The sequence below is a fragment of the Rattus norvegicus genome, chromosome 4 (genome assembly GCF_021556685.1).
Source record: "Rattus norvegicus strain SHRSP/BbbUtx chromosome 4, alternate assembly SHRSP_T2T, whole genome shotgun sequence".
NCBI lineage: Eukaryota > Metazoa > Chordata > Mammalia > Rodentia > Muridae > Rattus > Rattus norvegicus.
Genome location: NC_141537.1, coordinates 6774133 through 6801541, shown reverse-complemented (window position 1 = coordinate 6801541; position 27409 = coordinate 6774133). Strand labels below are relative to the sequence as shown.

General features: G+C 39.9%; 1 protein-coding gene across 8 annotated transcripts in view; it reads right to left on the bottom strand.

The window, feature by feature from the left end:
- Lmbr1 (limb development membrane protein 1) overlaps positions 1–27409 on the bottom strand; it is a 140162-nt gene that overhangs the window by 24343 nt on the left and 88410 nt on the right. For 4 of the 8 annotated variants that reach the window (XM_087657917.1, XM_087657918.1, XM_087657919.1 and 1 more), the window contains 6 exon segments: positions 12368–12448; positions 7787–7863; positions 7156–7233; positions 4089–4162; positions 3786–3876; positions 2461–2527 (listed from right to left, as the gene is read on the bottom strand). In XM_087657917.1, coding sequence (XP_087514043.1) covers positions 2461–2527; positions 3786–3876; positions 4089–4162; positions 7156–7233; positions 7787–7863; positions 12368–12448 — 468 coding nt within the window. 8 annotated transcript variants of the gene reach the window in all.

Sequence of the window (27409 nt, the reverse complement as noted above, 5' to 3'; positions counted from 1 at the left end):
CATTTGCTACATACAATAAGCTACATTCATTTCATTGACTTAAAATGCCTGCTCAAAATAACCCTCACAACTTCTTTGTAGCAAGTGATAAGCTTATTAAGTTATTTAGTGAACATTTTTCAATGAACCCATGTCCCCCATTCAAATGTAGTAAGCTATGTGAGAGTAATGCTTCAATGGGCATGTTAGTCACATCGTGCACTTAGACCTTGAGCTGCAGACTTCATCAACAATAGCAGCTGATGATTCTTAAAAGAAAACAGCTATAAGACATTTTTGTTTTCATTTTCTTATACAACTATATCATCAAATTCACTATGGTACTCTGGAATCAGTGTACTTTCAATTCATAATTGAATTTATCCTCTTCATTAACCATCACTCAGATGTCAGGTCCTATGTTCTGTTCTGCTGTGTGCCCATTTCTCCTAACGACAGATGCTGCGGATTGATCTCACAGGAGCGAAGGAGATCAAGTTGAGGTCAGATCTCCTTGTGAGAGCTGAGGAGAGAGGGAAATTTTCACAGCCAGGGATGTGGTTAATGCGTCCTCTGTTCTGATCTCAGGCTTTTCAGCTGGTGCATCTCAACCCTGCTCTTCAGCAGGGGCACACTCATCTGTATCTCACCTTCTTAAAATCAAAGGCTCAATCCAAAGCATTAGCAGATCACAAAGTAACTCTCTAGTTTGCATTTCCCATAATACAAAACGAAGGCTTTATCTCTACTCTAGAACTTTTTGAATACTGCAGAAAGCCTCCATGAATCTGTTTAACGTATTTACTCTTTTCATCTATTCAGTGCCACTGGGCATAACACGTATTGCAGTGCATACCGCTGTCTTACATGGCGCCACATGACTCACTGTACCGCAGCGCACTCCACTAATCCTGTTTGGACAGCTGGGGCCAAGGGCTTCTCAGCTGCATTTTAATTGTTCCATCTTTTTTTTTTCCTTTTTATTTATCTCTATGGCAAACTATTCAGGAATTTAATTTGTCAGGCTTCAAAAAGTAAATTTTACCATTAATTTGTTTTGTTTGTAGTAAGCCTATACACAGCAGGTGATTTTCTCCCATAAAATAAAAATACATTAATGATTATGAATTACTCTTAAATAACAAAGCACAATAAATAAGACTTTCAAAGGTTCGAAATGGAAAGGCAGCTGATCACTACCAGTATCTGCTGGACTATCCTAACAGATGTAGCATTTAGCTTCATTAGTGGTGGCACTAATGTGTGTGTTTCATGTTTCAATATTAGCCCATCATAAGCAGATGCGTTCTACCAATCAAACACGAAAGAGTCATACTCAATAAATGGCCTGTGGAAGAGAGGTTTTAGACTTATACTTTAATTCTACTGTTTATTAAAGCATACAAAACTACTGCAAAGCACCCGCTTTCTGACACAGCTGCGACACTGATGGCATGACCCTTGAGTCGGTAATGGAGGCAGTGTCAGAGAGAGCAAGCTCCTGGTCTACACTGCCACTGGAGACGGGGACAGAGTTCACACAGAGCAGAGCAAGCTCCTGGTCTACACTGCCCATGGAAACGGGGACAGAGTTCACACAGAGCAGAGCAAGCTCCTGGTCTACACTGCCACTGGAGACGGGGACAGAGTTCACACAGAGCAGAGCAAGCTCCTGGTCTACACTGCCCATGGAGACGGGGACAGAGTTCACAGAGATACTCTGCCTGGTCATTTTCTCATCGTTAATTTACAAGGTTAGAACCTAAGTCTTGAGAATTATATAGAACTGCCTAAAAGAAACATCTGCCTGAAATAATATTTAGCTAAGAACATTCTAGAACAGTGCATTATAAAGGACAAATGACTTATGACTCAACTATTTCAGCAACAAAGTAGAATTCTCTTTCACAGTAAAGCCTGCCTGTATTTCAGTCATTTAAGGAGACGCTATGATTGGCAGGCAAGTGGAGACCGCAGGACTGACAACTGTCCTTTGACTTGGTGTCTGCTCTCAGGGACTACACACATCATGCTCAGCTCTATTTCCATGAGCACAGAGCAGCTTAAAAAAAGTTTACAAATTTCTATGTTTTTAAAAGCACACATTAAACTATACATTTGCAAATATATTCATATGTAGAAATTGTTTTAATATTTTCTAGGTGCTAAAGTGATTTTTAAAAGTCACAGTTTCCTCATTAGAAGATTCAAAAGCCCAACTTGTAAATGTGGTAAGAAATAAAAGACTTATTTATTGTTTGGGAAAGGAATGGTTTAAGTGCTTAAAAAATAAATGGTCTTTGTTTAAGAAAAGCACTGGCTCTGGTATGGCCCTATACACAAATAAAGTATAGGATAATATAATATTATGTTTTAAAGGTGATTTTTTATAAAGAATTTATAAAGCAAAAGTTAAAGAGATGTAATAAAGCTATCTGTAAAACCATTGACTTTTAATGAGCATTTCTCAATCCAACTTACCCAGTGTTCTTGACATCACAGGCAAAGCAGAGCTCAAGACTAAAATTGACACACAATTCCCAATGATCTGTGGAGAGAAGGAAAGCATGATGTGCAGGGAAACAGCAGCAGGCAAGAGCACCTCACAGCACTCTTGGAAGGACAGTGCAGGACAGAGACTCGGAGCACCTGGCAACTTCTTAAAGACACTAATCACCAGAGTAGAATTTAAACATAATGAGCCTTTCCATTTAAAGTTACATTTATGAATTCCACAAAACAGAGTATAGGTGCAAACAAATAGACACTCATAGAATACATAAATAGTATACATTTTATATTATTTTAATGTGGTTGGCAATTTGAAAGCTTTGCCTATGAAATTTAAAAAAAAAAAAAAGAACACCTTTGGACTCCTGACTAAATCTTATCTTACATAACATCTACTCTGACCTAAACAACCATTATAAGCTTCAACTCTGGGATTTGAAAACACTAGAAACAAAAACATCTAAATCTAAGTAATTCATGTGCAATGTATCTTCTAGTTACTCAGTCTCCTCCAATGAGAGGCACTAAAAACAATTAGTATTTATAATCGCCGCAATTAGATACTGGCTACTTAGTGACTTTAAGGAACCTGTAGTAGTATACATCTGGGTGGATGGATAGATATTCCATACAAGTAATATATATTATAGAGCAGGTACACACACACACACACACACACACACACACTCTTGCGGACTGTAAATATAGACTATGTAATACAAATGGGAAAGGCCAGCAGCAGCTTTTAGCCATTCTCCTTAGGCAGCCTGTGAGATTATTTTATAAAGATCCATTTATTATGTAATGAAACAGCCTTTATTGCCCTGGAGTCAGTGACACATTGTATAAAATCAAATTAGCCTCACATCACACTGTCTCTGAACAGATCTCTTCCTTCTCACTTTAATTATTCAGAATTGAATACTTTGTCTCTACTACTTGTACCAACTAAGCTCTTCAGATTTCAAACAAGCTCCCAAAGTACAGTTAGCACAGTCCAAGTTACTCATTAGCAATATGTTTTCTTTAAGAAGAAAAGGGGTCATTCAGGAGACTTCCACAGCTAGTTACCAAGTGCAGTAGTTCTATGCATTTACAAGTGAATGGATGCAGTCCAAATTACACAGAGCACATCCTATCCCACTCACTCAGCATTCTGAAAACCTTCCTTTGTGTATCTGCTACTTACAAATACACATCAGCCCAGAAGAGCTATTCAGGGTGATTACTAACTAAAACACTTGCTTATCTTGGAAGCAAAAGAAAAGCCAGTGGCTTCTAAGACTTTACCTTACCTTTGTCATGGTTGTGTCATCCTTCTTGGGTGTAAAGTTTCCAAAAACTCTGAGGCTATAGAAACCAACAACAGAAGATACCATGAGATAGCTGTGAGAATGAAGGAAAAACTCTCCAAGAGAATGCATACTACCCAAAGTTAAAACCCATAGGAAAAGCAAAGCAAAACAAACAGCCACTAAGGCTTATGGAAGACTGGCTTGTTTTTCTTTGCAGACAAGTGTCTTAGTAAATTACTACTGTCCCAGAAACTAGACAGAAAACTTGTTAACAGACATAACATTCGGCTGAAGAAAGGATACAAAATCAGAATGATTTCAAGTGCAGCTCCCACAAAGCCAAAAGTGGAGAGAGAGGCGCTTCCTATGCCAGGGCCCTGCAGGGAAGACACTCCTCAGAATCCAGTGATGCCATTACACAAGACAATTGAATTAGGAACATTTAACACCTTACTTAAGACAGCATGAACCCTCCAAAGCCTAACTGACTTCTTCATAAACTCAACAGAATGTTATTAATTTTAACAGGTTCAAAAATAACCTGGTTTGCCTCAAATGTACTTTTAAGTCATTTGCCAAAATGATATCATTATGATTACTGCTGTAAAATAGAACAATCTGCTATCTGAGAAAAACGCCTCGAATATTCTGGGAGTTATTTTTTCCTTTTTTTATATTTCATTTTCCTTTCTTTTTTAAAAACTTTTTACTGATTATTTGTGAATTTCACAGCATGCAGTTTTGGACCAGCCCCTTCATGCATTCCAACAGTTCATAGATGGGATAGATGCTGGGGTAGGCTATCAAAGCCCTGCATCTGGGCCTGGATGATAGCTACGTTGGTCAGCTTACAGCTCTTCAGCACTGCCCAAGAAAGAGGCAGGGCCCACTTTCCTGAGTTCTGCAACTGGCAATGGGGCAGGGCTAGTTCACTTGCTCTTATGCTCCCATGCCCTCCAGGCCAGCTCTCATAAGCTGCACAGGCCAGCGGCAGGGCTAGCTCTCCCAAGATCATACCCTGGGGGGCAGCTCACACATGCCCCTACCACCTAGCCAATTCTACTGTGCTGCCCAGGTGAGGTGCTGCTCTCTGGGGAGGCTTTTTTGTTTTTGTTTTTTAAATACAGTAATATATAACCAATGCAGAAGCAAAATATAAAGATTATACTCTAGAGCTTGCCAAATTTAAGATATATTTATAAAGCAATGTATATCCAATTTCCTTTTCCCAAATTTTTCTTGGTAATTCAGCTACAAATGTATGACTGATAACACTTATTTTTTAAAAGTAATTTTAACAAAATAAAAAGTAACAGATATTTTTATAAATATTATCCTAATCTCAAGACCTATATTTACTTATGCAAAACAGAACAAATAATGTTCAGATGCTGATAACTGACAGCAAACATCAGTCCACTAAAGTAGGAACAATATTTTCAAAGCTTACTGCTAGAGATTAAAGGATAATCTCTAAATACACAACACCATTCCCCTGGTTGTCTTAAATTACAACAGCAGAGATAAAGCAAAATACAATGGAAAACAATAGCTAATATCACACACATTATAGTGGAGATAAAGGAGTAAGAATAACCCATGGAATTCCATACATAAATAAACTGAGGTCTTGGGACCAACCTTTAAGGGGCTGTGCCTCCTTCTCCCTATAATAGGCAGGACCCAGATGCAGTGGGTCAGAGTGTTCAAGAGTGCACCATACCATCATAGTCCAACATGCCCACCACTCTACTCAACAAATGGAAGCTCAGCTTTCATAAATTTTATAGTAAATCATTTCATCCACTTTTCTCTCATTAATCTGTCTTTTGCTACTAGGGCCTCTGTTATGAACCCTGTGCTGGGTAACAAAAAGATCCTACTTTCCTCCCCTACAAAGGTATACTGGCAAGACAAAAAAAAAAAAAAGTTCTGGAATATTCACTGTCTCAAAAGCAATGACAGGAAGATTAAAAGCACTCAGACATTTACACAAGCATGCATGGGGCCTGGAAGTACAGGTCACGGTACTGTGCAGTAAGGGGATGCTACAAAATGCACCCTGCTCTTCTACGACACTACAGTGGAGTGAGAGCAAGCATGAGTCACAGAGGCAGCTTCCCCCTTTGGGATTACAGTAAAAGGAAAAGGCAAAGCCAGGACTGCAAGGAGAAGCATCCTGTGCACAAGGCCTCCAGTGAGAGCTGGGGGAAACAAGGTGATAAAGGTAGAGGAGCTCTCACACATGCTGCTGCTTATGAAAGACAAAAATGGCCGAAGAAATTCAAAGCAGGTTATCTTCATCTCAAGTAGAAAGGAATTAAGACATAGAATGACAACATATGCCTTAAAGAGAAACATGACAGAGTAAGTCAGGAGGGTTTTAATGTCACCACTATGAGGATTGGAAAACTGCTGACTTAGAAAAATAAAGTGAATTTCAAAAGGTAAATCAAATACCCACTATACATATTCAAAAGTAGCTAGGTCTGACGGCCCACACCTGTATTTCCAGTCCTTAGGAGGTAAAAGCAGAAGGGTCAGAAGTCCAAGGTCATCCTTGGCTCCATAAGGAATCTCAGGCCAGGCTGAGTGACATGTAATCTTGTCCCAAAACATGAGTGTGTGCATGTACTTAGGAAGCTGAGGCAAGGCATTGCAAAAGACAAAAGACTGTGTGTCAAGTACAAGTATTTAGTGATAAACATCTTCCTAATAAAAGGTGTAGTTAAAACGGGGTAACCACCAGACTCTAATAAAATCCTCAACTTCTTTTGCTTGGGATTACTTTTGAGACAGTGTCAGCATGTAGCCCAGGCTGATCTTGAACTCAAACTCATGACACTCAGTCCCTTAGGTGCTGGGATTGTATGCATATACCACCATGACTGGTGGCATCATCAATCTTTAAACCAGATAAAGTTAACTCATGAAACAAGTTCATCTAGATGCCCCTCCAATAGCCACACAGTTGAAGTGCATTTCAGAAGACGTGTGATACTTCTGACACACAATCCCTCTACTTTTCCAACATGTAATAAGTTGATGGAGTCTAGCTGATCTACCCTTTATACATCACTATTTTAGAGAAAGCATTTTCTTTAAAGAATTACAAGTAAATAATTCAGTAAAACTCAACGTCAAGTCTGACACAGACGTCTATAAATAACCCAGATACTTGAAAGAAACACCCTAGAAACAAAAGTACATACATACATATCATATACATAAGATATGAACATGTTCGTGCAAACTTTATTCAGAGAAGTTCACATGGCCTAAAATGTTTACAACCAGAAAGATGTTTCCATGAGCTTACACAAAACATTCTGACACATCTAGAAAGACTTTGGAATGCATTTAACTTTACCCTTGTTCCCTTTGGCATTGCAGTCTCATCAACCAGCAGGCAAAGAATATTACACGCCACCAGGAGGACTGAAATGGACTGCAACAGAAAGGGTACTACTGTCAGGTCTCAGTTTCAAACACGACTTTTGACAATACATAGAACATGTGTCTTTCAGAATGGGGTCAGTCCTGTAATGAGTATATACTCTATATAGTATACATAAGAACTCTAAGACAATCCCAAACCTTCTGTAAATTATAATTTCAAGGCTCATGACAGAAGATAACAATATGGAAGTGTTTCCTATGTCGACGTCGCAGTGAGAGACCCACAGCTTCACAAACCATAGCTCATCTTAGACAGGAACGCCACTCCTAAAGATTCGGAAGCAGCAGCCATGCTTTCTGTTTTTTTAATTCTCCTCGGGCAAAACCTGAAATCCCTGATGCATGCAGAAGCTAAAGCTGGACAACTTCTGACGACTTATCTAACTGTCATTCGTTTCCACTTCTGCTCTGCTGCATTTTTACAAACTGTAATACAGACTGATTTTGATTCTGTTAACAGAAACAAATTTTCCTGAGAATGGCTTGGCTAAGGGAAACACAGAAGACGATACACTTTACTCAAGCTCGCAATTGCTTCTTACTGTTTCAATAAGGAGGAGAACCATAACAGCAGGATACACCAAATTTCTCTCCCATGCTGAAGCTTTTTTCCGCCTCTCTATTAGAAAGAAAACAAAATAAAATAAAAATTTCAGCAATTTCCAAAACTTATTTCCAGGTTCATGTTTTCATACACCTCATTATATTTCAACCAGCAAACATGAGTTTTTGCTTTCTGAAAAATGTAAATTGTACGATTAACTGTTTTTAATTATCTTCTACAAACTATAAAAATCCATTTAAAACCAGCTTACTACATGAAAAGCTCAATCCCATGAGGCTTAAATTTCAGCTTAGTAAAGACAACTTTGCTTTTAAAGAAATATATCATTAATGAGTAGCTCACTTTTAGGATAAGAATATGTGCACTCGATACACATGTATTTACTAATGTGGGCAGGTATTTGAGTGGGTAAAGAAGTATGAATAATAATTCCTCCTATTTTCAGGTCCCAAGGCTGAATGAACACTTTGTTTTCCAAAGACTATAAGGAACTTTACCTTCTAGCTGAAACAAACTACTTTGTACCACACCCTCCTTGTGCTATGAACATCGGGGAAGAAAAATTAAACTTCGAAACAGTCTCCAAATGTATTAGAGCAACAAGATAAGGAAAGCAAGAAGGTAAAGAAAGGCTGACATTGTGTGATGTGATGAAGGTGAATCCTTCCTGTGAGCACCCTTTCCCGGCAATGTATTTTCAGTCTGGAGTTGGCATGGGCCCAAAAGTCTGAGAAATCAAGTGGAAGTGAAGAGACAATGGCAAGGGCCTGGAGTGACTCCACAGTAAGAGCACCCACTCCTCATCTAGAGGACCTGGATTTGGTTGCTAGCACCCACATTGTGTGGCTCACAACTACCTGTAACTCCAGTTCCTAGGGTTCTGAGGGCACCTGCACACACGTGGCACACATACTGTCAAAGAGTTATGCACATGCAAACCCATGCACGTGCACCCGCTCACGCTCACACACACACACACACAGAGAGAGAGAGAGAGAGAGAGAGAGAGAGAGAGAGAGAGAGAGGATGTTTTCCCTTTATTTTTGTACAAGAGGCTAAAGCAGCAATGCTGAAGTGAAATTCTCAGAAAACCCAATAGAAGCAAGTAGATAAACCAAGGAGCTTGGAGCTACAGAAGCAGCTAGAAATTGAGAGGGCAAAAATCTCAGAAATAAGAAATAAAGAAGTAGGTTGCTATGTTGATTTCTTCCTCCTTAAGACCTCAGTAATAGAAAAGCTACAGAAAGGAATGGAGATGTAGTGAGAGGCCTGGAGCTCAGCAATGCTCCAGACCAATTAAGAATTCACTAGGAAGCAGGCAAAACACATCAGGACCAACACCCTAGGAATACAGACAGACAGATAGACATGGCCACTATAAGAGTCTACCCAAAAGAAGAAAATGTACAGTTTCTACGGTTTTGTAAGAAATATCTAGAAGTCATATATTACCAGGAGGCAAAGAAGAAAGAGACAACAGAAACAGACCCTCACTTGGTACACATACAGACTTAGTAGAAAGAGGCCTTGATTGACAGTCAACTAAATAAATGACAAAAAAACAAACTGACAAAGAAATCTGAACCACTGAAAACAGCCACATGATATCCCAGAGCTGAGAGTTACTGTAACTAAAATAATTCAACAAAAAGCTTGAACAACAGTTATGGCACAGCTGGGAGATATTAAAGTGGGAAACAAACTAGAAGACTGCATGAGAGGCTAGGGCACAGAAAGGTGACATAAGAATGGGGAAAGTGTGTTTAACTGGAATCTGAAGGAATCAAAGAAAATAGGACAGATAAAAATTGGTAAGATAATGACCAACAATTTTTCAATAACGAAATTATCAAGCCACAGCCACAAAAGAAAGAAAAAAGAAAAGGACAGGCAAGCAGGCATATGCACCTGTGTGTGTGCGCACACACACACACACACACACACACAGCTCAGGATCCTGGACTTCTGGTCATGGGAAATACAATGGCCTTTGGGGATAGAGAACAATACGAACCTAAATGACCCAGCTTGCCATCTTGAGAGTTTCCAGAACATGCTGCTGAGAGAAGGAACCAAGAGAAGACCAGCTCATTCCTACCCTGAAAACATGAAATGTGAGTTTGAGAAAACAAACTTGTAAGTCTTCAGAGATGAGACTTCAGGACAAAGAAAGGACACTAAAATCTGCCAAGGATCACCTCAAACCCGTAACAACCCATGGCTGCAGACAAGCATGAGGGAATAGTGCCCACAGCTGCAGGGGCCACAAGGACAAATGCCACATGGTGGTGCAGGTGTCCTGGAGCACCAGCACTCTGATCCAACCTACTGAGATTCTAGGTAACTGAGTCCGTTATCAGCATTCCAAACCAAAGTTTCTTCCTCCCAGAGAAGGCAAAAAAACTTGGAATCTCAAAATGCCTATTTTCCCATCAAAAATTGCCAAGCATGCAAAGAAGCACACAATAAACACGATACTATAAAACAAAACCAATCATTTAAAATTTATCAGGAGCCAACAAAGATGTCAGAATTCAGAGGCAAAGATACTAGAAGTGCTCTTGTCTTCATTAGGAATGCTGTGATAGACAATACCTTGACCAAAAGTAACCTGGGGAGAAAGGGGATTCATTTCAGCTTATAATTGTAGTCCATTGTCATAAAGAGAAGTCAGGACAGTAACGAGACAGGGTGTGGAGGCAGGAAATGATGTGGAGGCCACAGAGGAATGTAGCTCACTAGCTTGCTCCTCATGGCTTGTTCAGTCTGATTGCTCATACAACTCAGGGCCATCTCCCCAAGGGCGTTCCACTCAAAATGGGCTGAGCCCTCCCACATCAATTATTAATTTAAAAAAATGGCCCAATTTAATGAGAGCATTTTTTAATTGAGGTTCTCTTTTTCCAAATGACTCTAGCTCAGTGGTTCTCAACCTGTAGTGGTTAACCACTTTGGGCTTAAACGACCCTTTCACTGGGGTCTCCTAAAAATGTAGATATTTACATTATGATTCATAATAGTACCAACCTCAGTTATGAAGTAAAACAAAAATAATTTTATGGTTGGGGTCGTTACAACATGAGGAACTGTACAGATAAGTTGAGAAGCTCTGTTCTAGCTTGCATCACACTGACACTAGACAGCCAACAAACACAGCTCTCAGAGGAGTATAGAAATGGCTCGGTTGGTAAAATACTGGCTGTGCAAGCATGAAAACCTGAGTTTGATTACCAGAGTCCCCATGAGAAAGTCTGGTGTAATGGCATATGCATGGAATCCCAGGGCTGGGAAGGTGGAGGTAGAAACATCTCTGGGGACTGCTGGCTAAGCAGTGTGGTCAAATCAGTGCGCTTCAATTGAACAAACAAAAATCCTCAAAAAAAAAAGTGGAAAGTAAACCTGCCATTAACCTCTGGCATACACGCATGTGAAAACACACACACACACACACACACACACACACACACACAAACACAAATATGCACACATTCAAAGTACTCTCATAACTGTTACTTTTTATCCCTGCAGAGGCAGAAGAAACAGATTTAACAATGTCAATTAGCAGCATGATGATAAAAGGCCCAAGTAAAACTGAACACCCAGCCTCTGAGAACAAAATACAGCAGTTGGGTAAGAGATCAGACCTACAGAAAAAAGGTTGAAATGAGAAAAACATAGCAACAGAAATCCAAAGCCAAACACAGAGAGAAAGGAATATAAAACAGAGTCAGCCCTGGGCTACAGCCAATCTGCAAATAATTGGAATCTCTGAAAAGTGGAAAATAAAATATTTGAAGAAATTAACAGCAAAATCTCTCCAAGATATACGAAAAGTATAAATTCCTACATCCATGAAACTCGATGAACTAATGACCATGAAGGCATGTCATAATCGAACTACCTTTTATCAGTGATTTAAAAAAATCTTAAAAGCATATTTTTTAAAATCATGTTGGAAGAGGAGTCATTTACCTATTATTTCTCAAAAACAATACAAGTGAGGCTAACAAGACGACTCAGTGTGACTAAGGGCTCCTGCCACCAGCCTGACAACTTGTGTCCAATCCTGGAAGCCCATACGATGTAAGGAAAAAACCTTGTCCTGCAGGTTGTTCTCTGACCTCCACACCCACTGTGTATGTGGCATGTGTGCACCCACACACAGGAAAAAAATCTACTCCAGTCAAGAGACAAAAGCACATCATTTTGAATACTGGTATATTTGAAAAGTAACTTCAGGGGCTTAGAGCATTTGCTCCTCCTGCACAAGACCCAGGTTCATTCCCCACATCCCACAAGGTGGTTCACAACCACTGGTAACTCCAGTTCTAGGGAACACACAGACAGTCCAGCAAAATATTCATACACATAAAAAATAAGCCTTAAATGTAATTTTAGAAAATATATACTTACCCTCTCCCAAAAGAAAGACTAATCAATGACTCTGAACACAGTAAGTTTTTAACACAAAGTTTTCATAAAGTTTCAAATATTTTAAGACTATTTTACAATCTTAATAACTAAAAGCAACAAATAAACCAAGAAAAAAATACAGTACCTAATTTTGTCTTAAGGGTCTTTACATTCTCAAGTTCTTGCTCCAATTCCATTACATTATATTCCGCCGATGAAGACAGCCCTATTAAAGCAAAAGCATTCTTAAGGGCAGCAGTAGACAGGTTGGAGAACAGGTAGAGCACTAGCTACAATACAAAACATTTGGTACTTACTCATGGAGAGACAGGAGGAATAGATACTGTTGTGAGTCATGTTAAAGACTTACTACTTAGATCAGCGGTTCTCAACCTGTGGGTCACACCCCTACTTGAGGTTAAATGACTCTTTCACAGGGGTCTCATATATCAGGTATCTGGTATATCAGATATTTACATTATGGTTCATAACAGTAGCTAAATTACAGTTATGAAGTGGTTGGGGTCACCACAGCATGAGGAAGTGTATTAAAGGGTCGCATAGGAAGGTTGAGGACCACTGCTCTAGAGCATCCATGTTTCTCAGGACAATGTCTTCCCAAACTTGCTCTGTTATATTACTCTTTTTCTCACATGTTTACCATACCGATTACAAGGAGTCAAGACCTTCAACTCCAATCTGCCTCCCTAAGATGACAATTATCATGGGTGTGGCTGGTGCTTCTGCAGCTTTCTTCACATTCATATTTAACTTCTGTTTCAAATATGGGTTTTCTCTCTCAGGCAAATTCTTTACAAATATCAAGCCAGACACATTAGCTGCCTGCTGTTACCTGTCAATAAACATGTCCTACGAGCGAGCGGAGTGTGCAAACTGCAATCTAACTGCTACCACCTCACTCAGCACTGCTATCTCATTTGTCAGTGTTCTAGTGAGCATTAACATACCCAGCTCACTTGCTCCTGTCTCTGTGAAACATGTTTCCAACCTTGAGAAGAGTGGGCCACTACAGGTTTAGGAACTTTTTAAAGTTTTTACATTCCCCAAATGTTCTTATGTACCACAATAACTGAAATTATTATAGTAAGTCTGACTACTATCAATAGCTTTTGAAAACTCCTACTTAGAGCTCATCATTAGTACTGGGTGTGGCCAACTGGTGAATTTTTGCCAACGTAGTGGGCCACTTAAATGTACATTTTCCTAAATGCAACAGACCACATCCTTATTTCTCATGTGGACTTCCTCATTCCCTCTTTCCGCTTGCTTCTGCAATGGCCTATGTACAGTACCTTCCTCTTCTTTCTGCTTGATCTATAAAATTCTGAAACAGATAAATTCAAACTCCCAGACACAAATGTGTCAGGTTGGGACTCCTCCATTGTTAAGGGACAGTTTCATTATGAATGTGTATTTGGCTGCTGAGAGTTGCCCTTATTATATCTCTAACATGCTTATGTATAAGTAATGTACAACATACGCTTTATCATTTCACAATGATGATTTTCTTAAATATGTTTTGAGAACTTTTACATTTTCATTCCTTTTTGGGTTTTACTTGCCACGAATGTGCATGTGTTCACTGAAACTGTCATCTAAGTAAATCTATGTCACATTTAGTCTCTACCAGTTAAGAATCCACCGGTGATAAGCAAGTGAGCCTGACTCCCTAGTTGAAAAGTGAGCAATTTAAGATTAAAAACTCAGGTGACAACAGATGCTGGCGAGGATGCGGAGAAAGAGGAACACTCCTCCATTGTTGGTGGGATTGCAGACTGGTACAACCATTCTGGAAATTAGTCTGGAGGTTCCTCAGAAAATTGGACATTGAACTACCTGAGGACCCAGCTATACCTCTCTTGGGCATATACCCAAAAGATGCCCCAACATATAAAAAAGACACGTGCTCCACTATGTTCATAGCAGCCTTATTTATAATAGCCAGAAGCTGGAAAGAACCCAGATGCCCTTCAACAGAGGAATGGATACAGAAAATGTGGTACATCTACACAATGGAATATTACTCAGCTATCAAAAACAATGCCTTTATGAAATTCGTAGGCAAATGGTTGGAACTGGAAAATATCATCCTGAGTGAGGTAACCCAATCACAGAAAAACACACATGGTATGCACTCATTGATAAGTGGCTATTAGCCCAAATGCTTGAATTACCCTAGATGCCTAGAACAAATGAAACTCAAGACGGATGATCAAAATGTGAATGCTTCACTCCTTCTTTAAAAGGGGAACAAGAATACCCTTGACAGGGAATAGAGAGGCAAAGATTAAAACAGACACAGAAGGAATACCCATTCAGAGCCTGCCCCACATGTGGCCCATGCATATACAGCCAACCAATTAGACAAGATGGATGAAGCAAAGAAGTGCAGGCAGACAGGAGCTGGATGTAGATCTCTCCCGAGAGACACAGCCAGAATACAGCAAACACAGAGGCGTATGCCAGCAGCAAACCACTGAATTGAGAATAGGACCCCCGTTGAAGGAATCAGAGAAAGAACTGGAAGAGCTTGAAGGGGCTCGAGACCCCATATGTACAACAATGCCAAGCAACCAGAGCTTCCAGGGACTAAGCCACTACCCAAAGACTATATACATCGACTGACCCTGGACTCTGACCTCATAGGTAGCAATGAATATCCTAGTAAGAGCACCAGAGAAAGGGGAAGCCCTGGGTCCTGCTAAGACTGAACCCCCAGTGAACATGACTGTTTGGGGGAGGGCGGTAATGGGGGGAGGATGGAGAGGGGAACACCGATAAGAAAGGGGAGGAGGGAGGGGGATGTTTGCCCGGAAACCGGGAAAGGGAATAACACTCAAAATGTATATAAGAAATACTCAAGTTAATAAAAAAAAAAAAAAAAAGAACTCCTTCTGCTAACTGAATGTCTCAGATAATGGAGCCTTGGCCTTTCTCATGAAAGTGGCCTTCTTGTCTCCACGGGGCATGAGGAGTGGTTCCTCTTCAGCTGTTCTTCCACGTACCCCGCATCCACATGCTCACATCTGCTTGTGTTCACATGGGAATCTCCTCAGTCACCATAGTTTTGATTGTGTTCTTGTGCTTTAAGAATGAAGCCATGGGCTGGAGAGGTGGCTCAGTGGTTCAGAGCCCCGACTGCTCTTCCAGAGGTCCTGAGTTCAAATCCCAGCAACCACATAGTGGTTCACAACCATCTGTAAAGAGATCTGATGCCCTCTTCTGGTGTGTCTGAAGACAGCTACAGTGTACTCATATATAATAAAGAATAAATCTTTAAAAAAAAAAAAAAGAATGAAGCCATGAGAAATAAATGCTAATTTGAACTTCAGACTTCTGGAGGATCTTGACAAGATGAGCTTCACCCCTAATAATCCAGTGATTCCCTATTGCTAGAGCTGCAGAGCTCTCTTAGGCTGGGTACATTTCTGAGAGAAACCCTAACTTACTTCTCAAATTAAAGTTCAGCTATGCAGATGGGAGGACGGAATCTACATTTTTGTCTGCAAGCACTCCTACCCTAGCAGGCCAGAGACCGTCTGTTTTACCTAGAAAGTAATTTTTAGTCTTCTTCTAAGATGATCAAGAGGCAAGTGCCTGGTACCTTAGATGGAGGCAAAGAATGTAGTAATTAAGCCATTTCATGACAGCTTTTTAACAGGCCCTCCCTTTCTTAGCTTATGCCACCTTATCTGGTGGTGACCCTTTGTGAGTTTGGGGAATTCTAAAGTATAAATCAAGCATAGATGATTTAAAAATAGACTCCTTTTTTTCTGTTTAAATGGCTAATTCCAACATTTTCTTGTCTGCTAAATTCCAAGTTATTGTTGTAGTTTTTCCCTTGGGATTTTCTGACCTCCTGGGTCTATGACTCTCTGTTCTCACCCATGGGATGCCACGTACCTGAGTCTACGACTCTGCTCTCACCCACGGATGGCACATACCTATCAGGATGCCTTCCATAAGTCTCAAACTCAGAGCAGCTTAAAAATAAGGAAGTAGTTTCACATAATTGGAAGTTAGGAAACAGACAGAGCAAGCCACCATGTGGTTTTCCAGCAGCTCAATAGTGACATCAAGGGACTAAAGTGTGCCTCCCACACACTAGACTGGTGTGTAAGGACTATGGTTTTCCCTCTTGCAGGGCAAACATGTGGACTGTTTATTTACCTTGATTTCTTCTTTTCCTTCTTTCCTCATCTACATGGACTTTTGATAGTTCTTCCCCAATTCACTGTATTCTAGTGCTTATTTTCTCCCTTGTAATACTCCTACTGAGTCAGAGTTTTCACTGTAACATCAGTGTAAGTAAGCTGAGCCTACAGCCTGCTTTTCTGTACAGCATTCTGTTCATGGTGAAACTCAGAACGACATGAGCTTACCATTTCTTCACGGTTCCACACCCCTTCATCCAAATCTTCATCTTGCTAAAATACTATTTCAAGACTAGAGCTACATTTTTCCTTCCACAGTTAGACTAATTAATGTCTTATGTCAATGCAGAGAGGTGTAGAAGGAATACACCAATACTGCTCTTTTTTTTTTTTTTTGACCCTAATCAATAAGTAACATCTTAGGGAATGTGTACATAACTCTCCACAACTGTAAGTTGCAGATGGTAAGTTTGACACTGAACTCTCTTCAAAAATATATTTTTTATTAAAAATAATTTTATATAATATATTCTAATTACAATTTCCTCCAGATCCTCCTCATTCCCTTACCCTCCCAATTCTACACTTTCTTTCCTTTCTTTTTATCTCCCATCAGAAAACAGGCAAACAAAAAGCCAGAAATTTTTAAAAGAACACAAGAAACATACACACAAACAAAACCCATAAAAATCAAAATAGAAACCATAATATATAAGAGACCAGTAACTGTGATCAAACAGAGCAATATGAGGCCAAAAGTCTACAAAAAAATACCACTGAGTTCATTTTTCTTTTTTTTGGGCCATCTTCCACAGGACATGGGGCCTACCCTTAAGTGTGGTTAATATACTCCATGAGACTCCCCTGGAGAAGACCAATTTTTCTTTGCAAGTGGTCTGTAAGTTGGAGATGGCTTCATCGGAGATGGGAGTTCATGTCTACATTTCTCCTCTCAGTTCTGGGAGCCCCCCCCCCCCCACCTCCCCACCGGCCTGAACCTGTGCAGATCCTGTGCATGTCTCTAAAATTTTATGTGCATCAGGTCTGTTACATCTGGAGACATTTTCTTTGCAGTCATCCATCTCTTCTGGATCTAACAATATTTCTACCTCCTCTTCTGTATAGTTCTCTGAGCCCTGAGAGGAAGGGTTTGACGAAGATGTCCCATTCGGAACTCAATATTCCAAAATCTCTCACTCTTAACAAATTGTTCAGCTGTGGGTTTCTGTAGTAGTACCCACCTATCTGATGGTAGCTGAGCAATGGTGTATTACAGAGTGTGCACACACACACACACACACACACACACACACACACACGTATATACATATGAGTAATTTTATTGCTATGTTCCTTTAACAGGACAACAGTATTTTCCCCTAGACCCATGACCTATCTAGTCTCAGGTTCCTGGCTATCTAAGCAGTGTTATGCATAGGTTCCAATTCCTGGAGTGGGCCTTACGTCCAATCAGAGTGGCTGGTTACCCTACAATGCTTGTGCCACTATTACACCAGCGTATCATACAGATAGGTCACCACTGCCGATCAGAAGAGCTTATAGTTGAGCTGGTTACCTGTCTTCTCTGGTAGCATACAGAGTAGCTTCCAGTACCACGTATACTAGTCAATAGGGATAAAGACTCTAGTTAGGCACCAGCTCAACTTCTCTGTCAAACTCTCTTTTATAAGCAATTGTTCACACCATTTCTGGAAGTCAGAGTTGTTATGGAATAAATGTCAATATTTTAAATCCCTGTTCAGGGTACAAAGCACAGAGCACCGGCATAGCAGAGATGTCAATGTCCATGTGGCAATGTCTCCTGTGAGCCTCTATGGCTTTGACTCTGCACTCAAGTCTCAGCCTGATGAACTTTTCCTGTTATTTACTTGACTGTCTTTTGTCACTTACTTTCTTCCCATCTAGATCTGTGCTTACATTAGTACCTTACCTCTGTAGTCCATAGTTATTATTTCATTAATGATTTTCTCCTATATTCTTGTCTGTGATTCACACCACAATCTGCCAGGTGATTAATTTTTCTGAAAGACTATATTAATTTCCTAATGGTGCTAGACCAAATTACCATAAAGTTTAAGACCCAAAATAGCATCAATTTATTGTCTTATAGTCCTTGATGTCTACAGTCCTACCATTAAGGTGTCAGCAAGACTGTCCCTAGGGCCTGCTAGGGGAGAGCCACACTTTGTCTTTCCTAGCACCTCAAGGCTACCTGCATTTCTTGGTTCTAAGAACTTCCCTCAAATCACTCCCACTTGGGCTTTAACTGTCCTTTCCATTCTTTGGCCATCCTCCTGCAGGCTTACACTGAGCCCACCAGATACTCTGTATGCCTATGATTATCCAGACCTTTACTCTGATCTTATCTGCAAAGTGAAAGTCACATTCACAGGTTTTGGGGATTAGAAATGGGGATCTTTAGATCATCATTTTTTACTTTCTTCTTTTTTAAAGTTCTAGAGAGTTTTGTTTCCTTTTCTCATACATCTTCTTGGCACATCTTGTTACATTTGGAGGTTAGGAACAAATCCTGTCTTGTACAAATTCTTTCCTGCCTCTCCAATTAACTATTAAGTCTCACTTGCCAAGTGATCCTCTTCTTCAATGACCTAAATAAGTACCCCTCCTTCTGTTTTCTGTCTTCACTGTTGCTTCCTTCATACCTATTTAGGGCAGAGGGTGCTCCCTATATAGCTGGAAGTTTATTAACTCTTGGTCTTTGGGATTAAAAAGCAAGAAGCCAAAAGAATTAAATCAGAAGAAGGCTAAACTGACTAGTAGAGGCAAACAGTGATCATTCTCAAGCAAAGATGCAAAGGAGTACTGAGCCACATTAGTTTTTATGAGCCTCTGTGGAAATTCAAATGCCTTCTTTTTTAAGACCCTAGATCCTAAGTTTCCTATGTGTGCCTCCTTATTTCCTCACATCACTAGAAATAGAGATCTAGTGCCACCTGTTGGCTGAAAGTTCTATGCTGTCTCCAGGGCTTCATTATTTTATTCATAAATATTCAACTTTTATTTTTATAAGAGTAGGGCTATATTGAGCACACAGATACTCAAGCACTGTGACCCAAAACTACTACAGTTTGACTACAAATTTAGTTTTCAGTTTCTGGCAACCAAAGCAAAAAGGAAGCAATTAGGTTGCAAAGCTAGTGGGCATCTCCAAGGGAAAGACGACTTGCAGGAGACAGCACAGGATTTTAAGATTGCTAAATATCTTTAAATCAAAGTATAAAATATCCAACAGTGATATTTTACTTCCAGGAATCATTTTGAAATGTGGAGAGAAATTAATAACTATTCTGAACTTTGGAAGAGAATGCATTTCTGGTGTCAGTTTGAAATTAAGTGATGAGAGTAGCAGCATATGTATGTCTACAAGACCTAATACAGATGTCTAGAACATTGAATGCATGTTTCTTCAAAGAAAAATAACTGAAGTGACATTTTGACATTTTTATTGTATGTCTATGGTGTGTTCCCTAAATGTATGTCTGTGGACCATGCATGCAGTGCCCTCAGAGGCCAGAAGAGGGTGTCAGACTCCCTATAACTGGAGTTACGGATGGTTGTAAACTGTTGTGTGTATGCTGGGAATTAAACCCAGGTCCTCTGGTACAGCAATCAGTAAGCCATCTCTCCAATCCCCTGAAGTCACGTTTCTGAAATGTGTTATTTATTTTAGGTGCCCCAATTCCCAATATACAAGAGGTGATGCTATCTTCCACATGAAAATCAAGAACACATTCCTACAATCCTCCAAAAAGTCACCACAAGTGACTTCTCTTCCTTTATTACATGCTAATATATTAATACCTAAGCAAAGAGCAAGCTTTGATGGACAGAATCTTTCATTATACATGACCAAAAGTCAACAATGGCCAGTATGAGGACTTATGACACAGTGTAAACAAACGCTCGACTATTATATAAATTTAAGCTGCACAAAAAAATGAAAACATCCTAAAAACTATATTATCATTATTTTATTTCAAAACAAACCTAAAATGTTCAGTGTCAGCATTGTCTAGTCAATAAGTCAAATCGTAGACAAAAACCTGTTTGGACAAGTCCTAAAAAATAAAAAGGGATTCTCCAAGAAAACCACAAAGCAGCTCACTTAAGGTCAATTTAACAGTATTATTCTTTTTTTCTCCCAGCCCCGACATAAGATTTCACTACCTCAAAGGAAATTGTAAGAGTATCTATTTGCATTCCCCCCAGATGATTGGCAGTCCAACACCAATTAGTTCAAAATTACACTGTTACTAGCATACAATAAAAACAACACCTTTCATCTTCCTTACACAGGTAAGAATACCTTCAGAGCCAATAACTTTGATCAAATGAGTATTTTTGATCCTGCCCCACCCATGTCTTTGGATTCAGGAAAACTGATAGCTGAAGGCATTCTTCCCAGCTTTATTCTTAAGCTGAAAAACTGGTGTGCTGCTGAAAATATTTTGCTCACAAGATAAGAAAAATTTCCCAAACTCCAGCACTTCTTCAATAACTAAGCCTACCCAATGGACAAAACAGTCTCAATATATGATCACATAAGATGTTCAAGGGCATTATTATTATTTAACTTAAAATATTATTTAACTTAAAATTTTAAAATATTATTTAACTTAAAAATATTATTTAACTTAAAATATACAATTTTAAAACAAACATACATTTCAACGTAGGCATGTGTATTAAAATAGATTGAGGCAATAAAATTATCCCCACAACAATTCTGTACCTTAAATAAATCAGGGTACTAAATTTAGTATTCTGTGAATATTATTCAAATTAGCAATTTCCAGTATAAACAGATTTATTTATTTTTCATTTAGCATTTGATCAAAAAGGTAGATTAAAAAATATGATTCAAGTAACTGTAAAATTTTAACTGCTTACAATTTTAAATTTTTCCAGCAATCCCATCTCCAAGAATGGGAGATTTTTCAAGTTTTGATAATTACTTCAAGTAACAAAAAAATAATTATTCAAGCCCAAAGCACCTTAGGGTTTACTGAGCAAAAGGATTGTCCCCAGAGAAACCACATGTGTTTGAGGCACCCAGAAGCTGAAGTCTCATTTTCAAGTCTCCAGTAGATCTGTTGTTTGTGTATTAACACAGGCTGTCTGTCGAAGAGACAGGCATGCATGCACGGACACACACGCACACACACACACACACACACACACACACACACACACACACACACACACACCATCTCTATACTATTAACATTATTGTCTCTTTTGGCTTCTGATGTCTCATGACTATTACTATGAACTTGGTGTTACAGGACTTCTAACATCAAAAAAATAAATAAAACGGTGGATATGCAAACCTACTTCCACAACTAATAATTGCAAGCAAGAGCAAAAATATTAAGACAACCAGCTTTAAGAATATTATATAATTTTAGATACAATGGAAAAATGCTTTGGTCCTTTTCTATTTTAGACACAAGCACTATAGATCTTAAATTAGACCAGATGTTAAGACCACCCTTTACCCTTCATATTTGATGCTGCCATCAAATATAGTAACCCTATCACTCACACAGACTGTGGTTTAAAGGGAGCTGACATTGTCTGGAATTCACATTCCAAATTTTAGAATGTGAGTTTTATAATACAACTTCTCCTACTAATTTCATGTATTATGCATGACAAATGATCCATTCTCTTCTGCTTTGTTTCCCAAAGCTGCCCTACTCACTGACATTTTGGTTTATATTTCCCACAGTCACTCTTGCAGCAAAAAATTTGTTTGAACTACATTTTATTATTATGAAAGTGACTCAAAGGGACCAAAAAGCCAAAGAAATTATAGCTTCTGTCAGTTCCATCCCTGTATTTACCAATGCTTTTCCGTATCAGATCTAGGCTGTCTGACTATGCCTAAACACTTTGCATAGAATCCCAGAGTTGAAGTCCAAAATATTTCCCTACAGGTATATAAATATATATTTTATGTGTAGGCAAACAAATACAGTAATCTATGCACATAGCCTACTATCGTACTCGACATATGGTGTTTATATCCCTATTCAAAGAGGCATTCTTTATTCAGTGATTAAAAACGTTTTGTGTTGGTCATAAATGAATGACATTAGATAAGCAATATCCTAACTGCCTGCAGTCTTGCCAGTAACACAAGGAGATGCCTAACAGAAACCACTATGACAAAGCAGCCACAGATACATCCCAAGTTTCAGTATCTTCACGAAACCCTGAAACTCTACTTCTAAGTAGCAAGACTCAAATATTGACAATGACACAGAAGCTGACGAGACCGCCGAGGTCCAGGAAGAGGCTGCACAGACACGTCTTATTTTTTTCAGTCCCTTTATTTTTCAGCCCAAAGATATTAAAACCTAGAAAAAACTGCTACGTCTTCTGTGCTCTAATAATAAAGAGTTAATGTAAGTTTCAATAAGAAGGGTTTTTAAAAAAAAAAAAAGATTAGGCTCACGAAGCTGGAGAGGGCTCAGTGGTAGAGCGCCTGGCTAACACGTACAAAGAGGGCCCAGTGTTCAATCTCCAGTATTAAAAAACAAACTTAGAATAAAGAAACTGCCACCCCCTCTAAAACTGATATACAAATTTTTATCACAAAGATGAAAATAGTACTTAACAGAATTGAATTATAGTTCAAAGACTATAATAGTTTAAAATAAATTACCTTAAAAGAACTGTAAATGTTTTGAACTCAAACAACAAAAAATAATTTCTATTCATTATGGAACTTCTAAAGTTATCCAGTACAGCCATGGGCTATACACACACAAAATCTAATTATTTCAATTAATGCAGCTGCATTACTTAAACATTTAAGTATGTTAATGATATATGCATTCTCTTAACACTGGAAGAAGCTATAAATGATTTTCTACTTGATTACTGTAATGGGTCCTCCCTGCAGGGTCCTGGGAGTAAACAGTTCTGGTTGCTCAGACTGTTTGGGTACAACAGTGGGGAAAACCCCTTATTTCCACCTGCCCAACCTCAGCTATTTACTGTGCCTCAGTGTCACCCTCACTAAACATGTTCACCAGGATTCTGTTTTCTCCTCTCACTGAGTTTCACTTCCCAAGCCTGCCTTCTTAATGCTCTACCTTGGTTTCGTTTGTTTCTTATCTACCCACTGATGCAAGGAACAACCTTGGGATACATATATTCCATATATCTAGCCTGTACCTGGCCCAGTAGAGCACACTTATGAGGCTCCCTGCCCATGTGGAGAGACAGGCATATCACAGAGGGGAAGGACTGTAGAGAAATAAAGCAGCTGAGGGAGGCAGTGTGCGGTAGAGGTAGGCAGTGTGCAGTAGAGGGAGGCAGTGTCCAGTAGAGGGAGGCAGTGTGCAGCTGAGGGAGGCAGTGTGCAGCTGAGGGAGGCAGTGTGCAGCTGAGGGAGGCAGTGTGCAGCTGAGGGAGGCAGTGTGCAGCTGAGGGAGGCAGTGTGCAGCTGAGGGAGGCAGTGTGCAGCTGAAGGAGGCAGTGTGCAGTAGAGGGAGGCAGTGTGCAGCAGAGGGAGGCAGTGTGCAGTAGAGGGAGGCAGTGTGCAGTAGAGGGAGGCAGTGTGCAGCTGAGGGAGGCAGTGTGCAGCTGAGGGAGGCAGTGTGCAGCTGAGGGAGGCAGTGCGCAGCAGAGGGAGGCAGTGTGCAGTAGAGGGAGGCAGTGTGCAGCTGAGGGAGGCAGTGTGCAGCAGAGGGAGGCGGTGTGCAGTAGAGGGAGGCAGTGTGCAGTAGAGGGAGGCAGTGTGCAGTAGAGGGAGGCAGTGTGCAGCAGAGGGAGGCAGTGTGCAGTAGAGGGAGGCAGTATGCAGTAGAGGGAGGCAGTGTGCAGTAGGAGGAGGCAGTGTGCAGCAGAGGGAGGCAGTGTGCAGTAGAGGGAGGCAGTGTGCAGTAGAGGGAGGCAGTGTGCAGTAGAGGGAGGCAGTGTGCAGCAGAGGTGCTTGAGGACGAAGGACCAATACTTGCTGCACTCACAAATATGGCAAGTCCTGCAGGAGGAGCACTGAGGCCAAGACCTAGAACAAAGAGGCAAACCTATTTTCATATCATATACATGGTTTGTCAGGCCAGTTGCTACTGTAGCTCCCAGTGTTCACAGTTGGGTAATACATGATTACTTTTCTTCCCCAGTAGCTTGCAATAGCATCTTCCTGCACTATGAAAACTAGCCAGTAGGAATGAAACGTCCAGATTTGAACCAGCCTAATTTATGCATGTATGTAGAATCTTCAGCAATTGGACCTTTCTGTCAAGTTTGGAAGGGTAACCAAAAACACTGTCTGTAATGTTTAGGGTCTCCGGAACGTCACCAGCCAACAACTCACAAAGTGGGAATGCAACCTGGCACTGTGGTTTTGTCAGCCCAAGGTATTTAGGAGGAGAATTGTGGTGCTATTACAGGGTAGTCCCATTAAAACTTATGTATGGGTATGTGTGCATCACATACTTTCTCTCATTTATGAATCTTGAACATCCATAAATGAGAGAAAATGTGATATTTATCTTTCTGAATCTGGGTTAATGACTGTTTCCAGATCTATTTATTATCTGTAAATGTCATAAATCCACTTAACTAAACAACTTACCATTGTGTAAATGTATCACACATTTATACATTGTGTAAATGTATCGGTTGAGGACATCTAGAAGTTTCTATTTCCTGGTTATTGTGAATAGAGGAGCAGTGAACACTAATCAGCAAGTAGCTCTATACAAAGACACAGAGCCTGATCTTGTGGCAGACATACCTCCATCTTTTTGAGGAAGATCCCCTCTGACTCCTATAGTGGCAGCAGCAGTTTGTACTCTCCCAGCAGTGACCAAGTGTTCCCCTATCCCTGCATCTTTGCCAGCATTTGTCCTCATTATTAGCTGTGTTCTTCCCGCAGTCCACTAGCTCACAGCACTCCTTCTCTAAGACTTTGTACCTCTGAGCATCATCTCTTCTTTTCTCAGGCCTCCTTTCCCAGCCTCTAGTACCTCACTGACGCATCAGCATCAGCCTTCAAGTTGGGTCTCATGCTATGTCAGGGTCAAGGCAGAGGACCTAACAGAGGACAGGGTGATCTGTTCTACAGGTGGAGGTTGAATTCAAAGGCATATGGCCCATATCCCAGACTAGGGACATCTGGGTTCTTTCCAGCTTCGGGCAATTATAAATAAGGCTGCGATGAACATAGTGGAGCACGTGTCTTTCTTATATGTTGGGGCATCTTTTGGGTATATGCCCAAGAGAGGTATAGCTGGGTCCTCGGGTAGTACAATGTCTAATTTTCTGAGGAACCCCCAGACTGATTTCCAGAATGGTTGTACCAGTCTGCAATCCCACCAACAATGGAGGAGTGTTCCTCTTTCTCCACATCCTTGCCATCATCTGCTGTCACCTGAGTTTTTGATCTTAGCCATTATGACTGGTGTGAGGGGGAATCTCAGGGTTGTTTTGATTTGCATTTCCCTTATGACTAAAGATGTTGAACATTTCTTTAGGTGTTTCTCAGCCATTCGGCATTCCTCAGCTGTGAATTCTTTGTTTAGCTCTGAACCCCATTTTTTAATAGGGTTATTTGTCTATCTGCAGTCTAACTTCGTGAGTTCTTTGTATATTTTGGATATAAGCCCTCTATCAGTTGTAGGATTGGTAAAGATCTTTTCCCAATCTGTTGGTTGCCGTTTTCTCCTAACCACAGTGTCCTTTGACTTATAGAAACTTTGCAGTTTTATGAGATCCCATTTGTCGATTCTTGATCTTAGAGCATAAGCCACTATTGTTTTCTTCAGGAAATTTTCTCCAGTGCCCATATGTTCGAGATTCTTCCCCACTTTTTCTTCTTAGTTTGAGTGTATCTGGTTTGATGTGGAAGTCCTTGATCCACTTGGACTTAAGCATTGTACAGGGTGATAAGAATGGATTAATCTTCCTTCTTCTACATACTGACCTCCAGTTGAACCAGCACCATTTGCTGAAAATGCTATCTTTTCTCAACTGGATGGTTTTGGCTCCTTTGTCAAAAATCAAGTGACCATCGCTGTGTGGGTTCATTTCTGGGTCTTCAATTCTATTCCACTGGTCTACCTGCCTGTCTCTGTACCAATACCATGCAGTTTTTTTATCACTATTGCTCTGTAATACTGCTTGAGTTCAGAGATAGTGATTCCCCTGAAAGTTCTTTCATTGTTGAGAATAGTTTTAGCTAGCCTTGTTTTTTTGTTATTCCAGATAATGTACAAATTGTTCTAACTCTCTGAAGAAATGGATTGGAATTTTGATGGGGATTGCATTGAATCTGTAGATCACTTTTGGTAAAATGGCCATTTTTAACTATATTAATCCTGCCAATCCATGAGCATGGGAGATCTTTCCATCTTCTGAGGTCTTCTTCAATTTCTTTCTTCAGAGGCTTGAAGTTCTTATACAGATCTTTCACTTGCTTGGTTAAAGTCACACTGAGGTACTTTATATCATTTGGGACTATTATGAAGGGTGTCATTTCCCTAATTTCTTCCTCAGCTTGTTTCTCTTTTGTGTAGAGGAAGGCTACTGATTTATTTGAGTTAATTTTACAACCAGCCACATTGCTGAAGGTCTTTATCAGGTTTAGTAGTTCTCTGGTGGAACTCTTTGGGATCACTTAAATATACTATCATATCATCTGGAAATAGTGATATTTTGACTTCTTCTTTTCCGATCTGTATCCCCTTGATTTCCTTTTGTTGTCTGATTGCTCTAGCTAGAACTTCAAGAACTATATTGAATAAGTAGGGAGAGAGTGGGCAGCCTTGTCTAGTCCCTGATTTTAGTGGGATTGCTTCAAGTTTCTCTCCATTTAGTTTAATGTTAGCAACTGGTTTGCTGTATATGGCTTTTACTATGTTTAGGTATGGGCCTTGAATTCCTATTCTTTCCAGGACTTTTATCATGAAGGGGTGTTGAATTTTGTCAAATGCTTTCTCAGCATCTAATGAAAT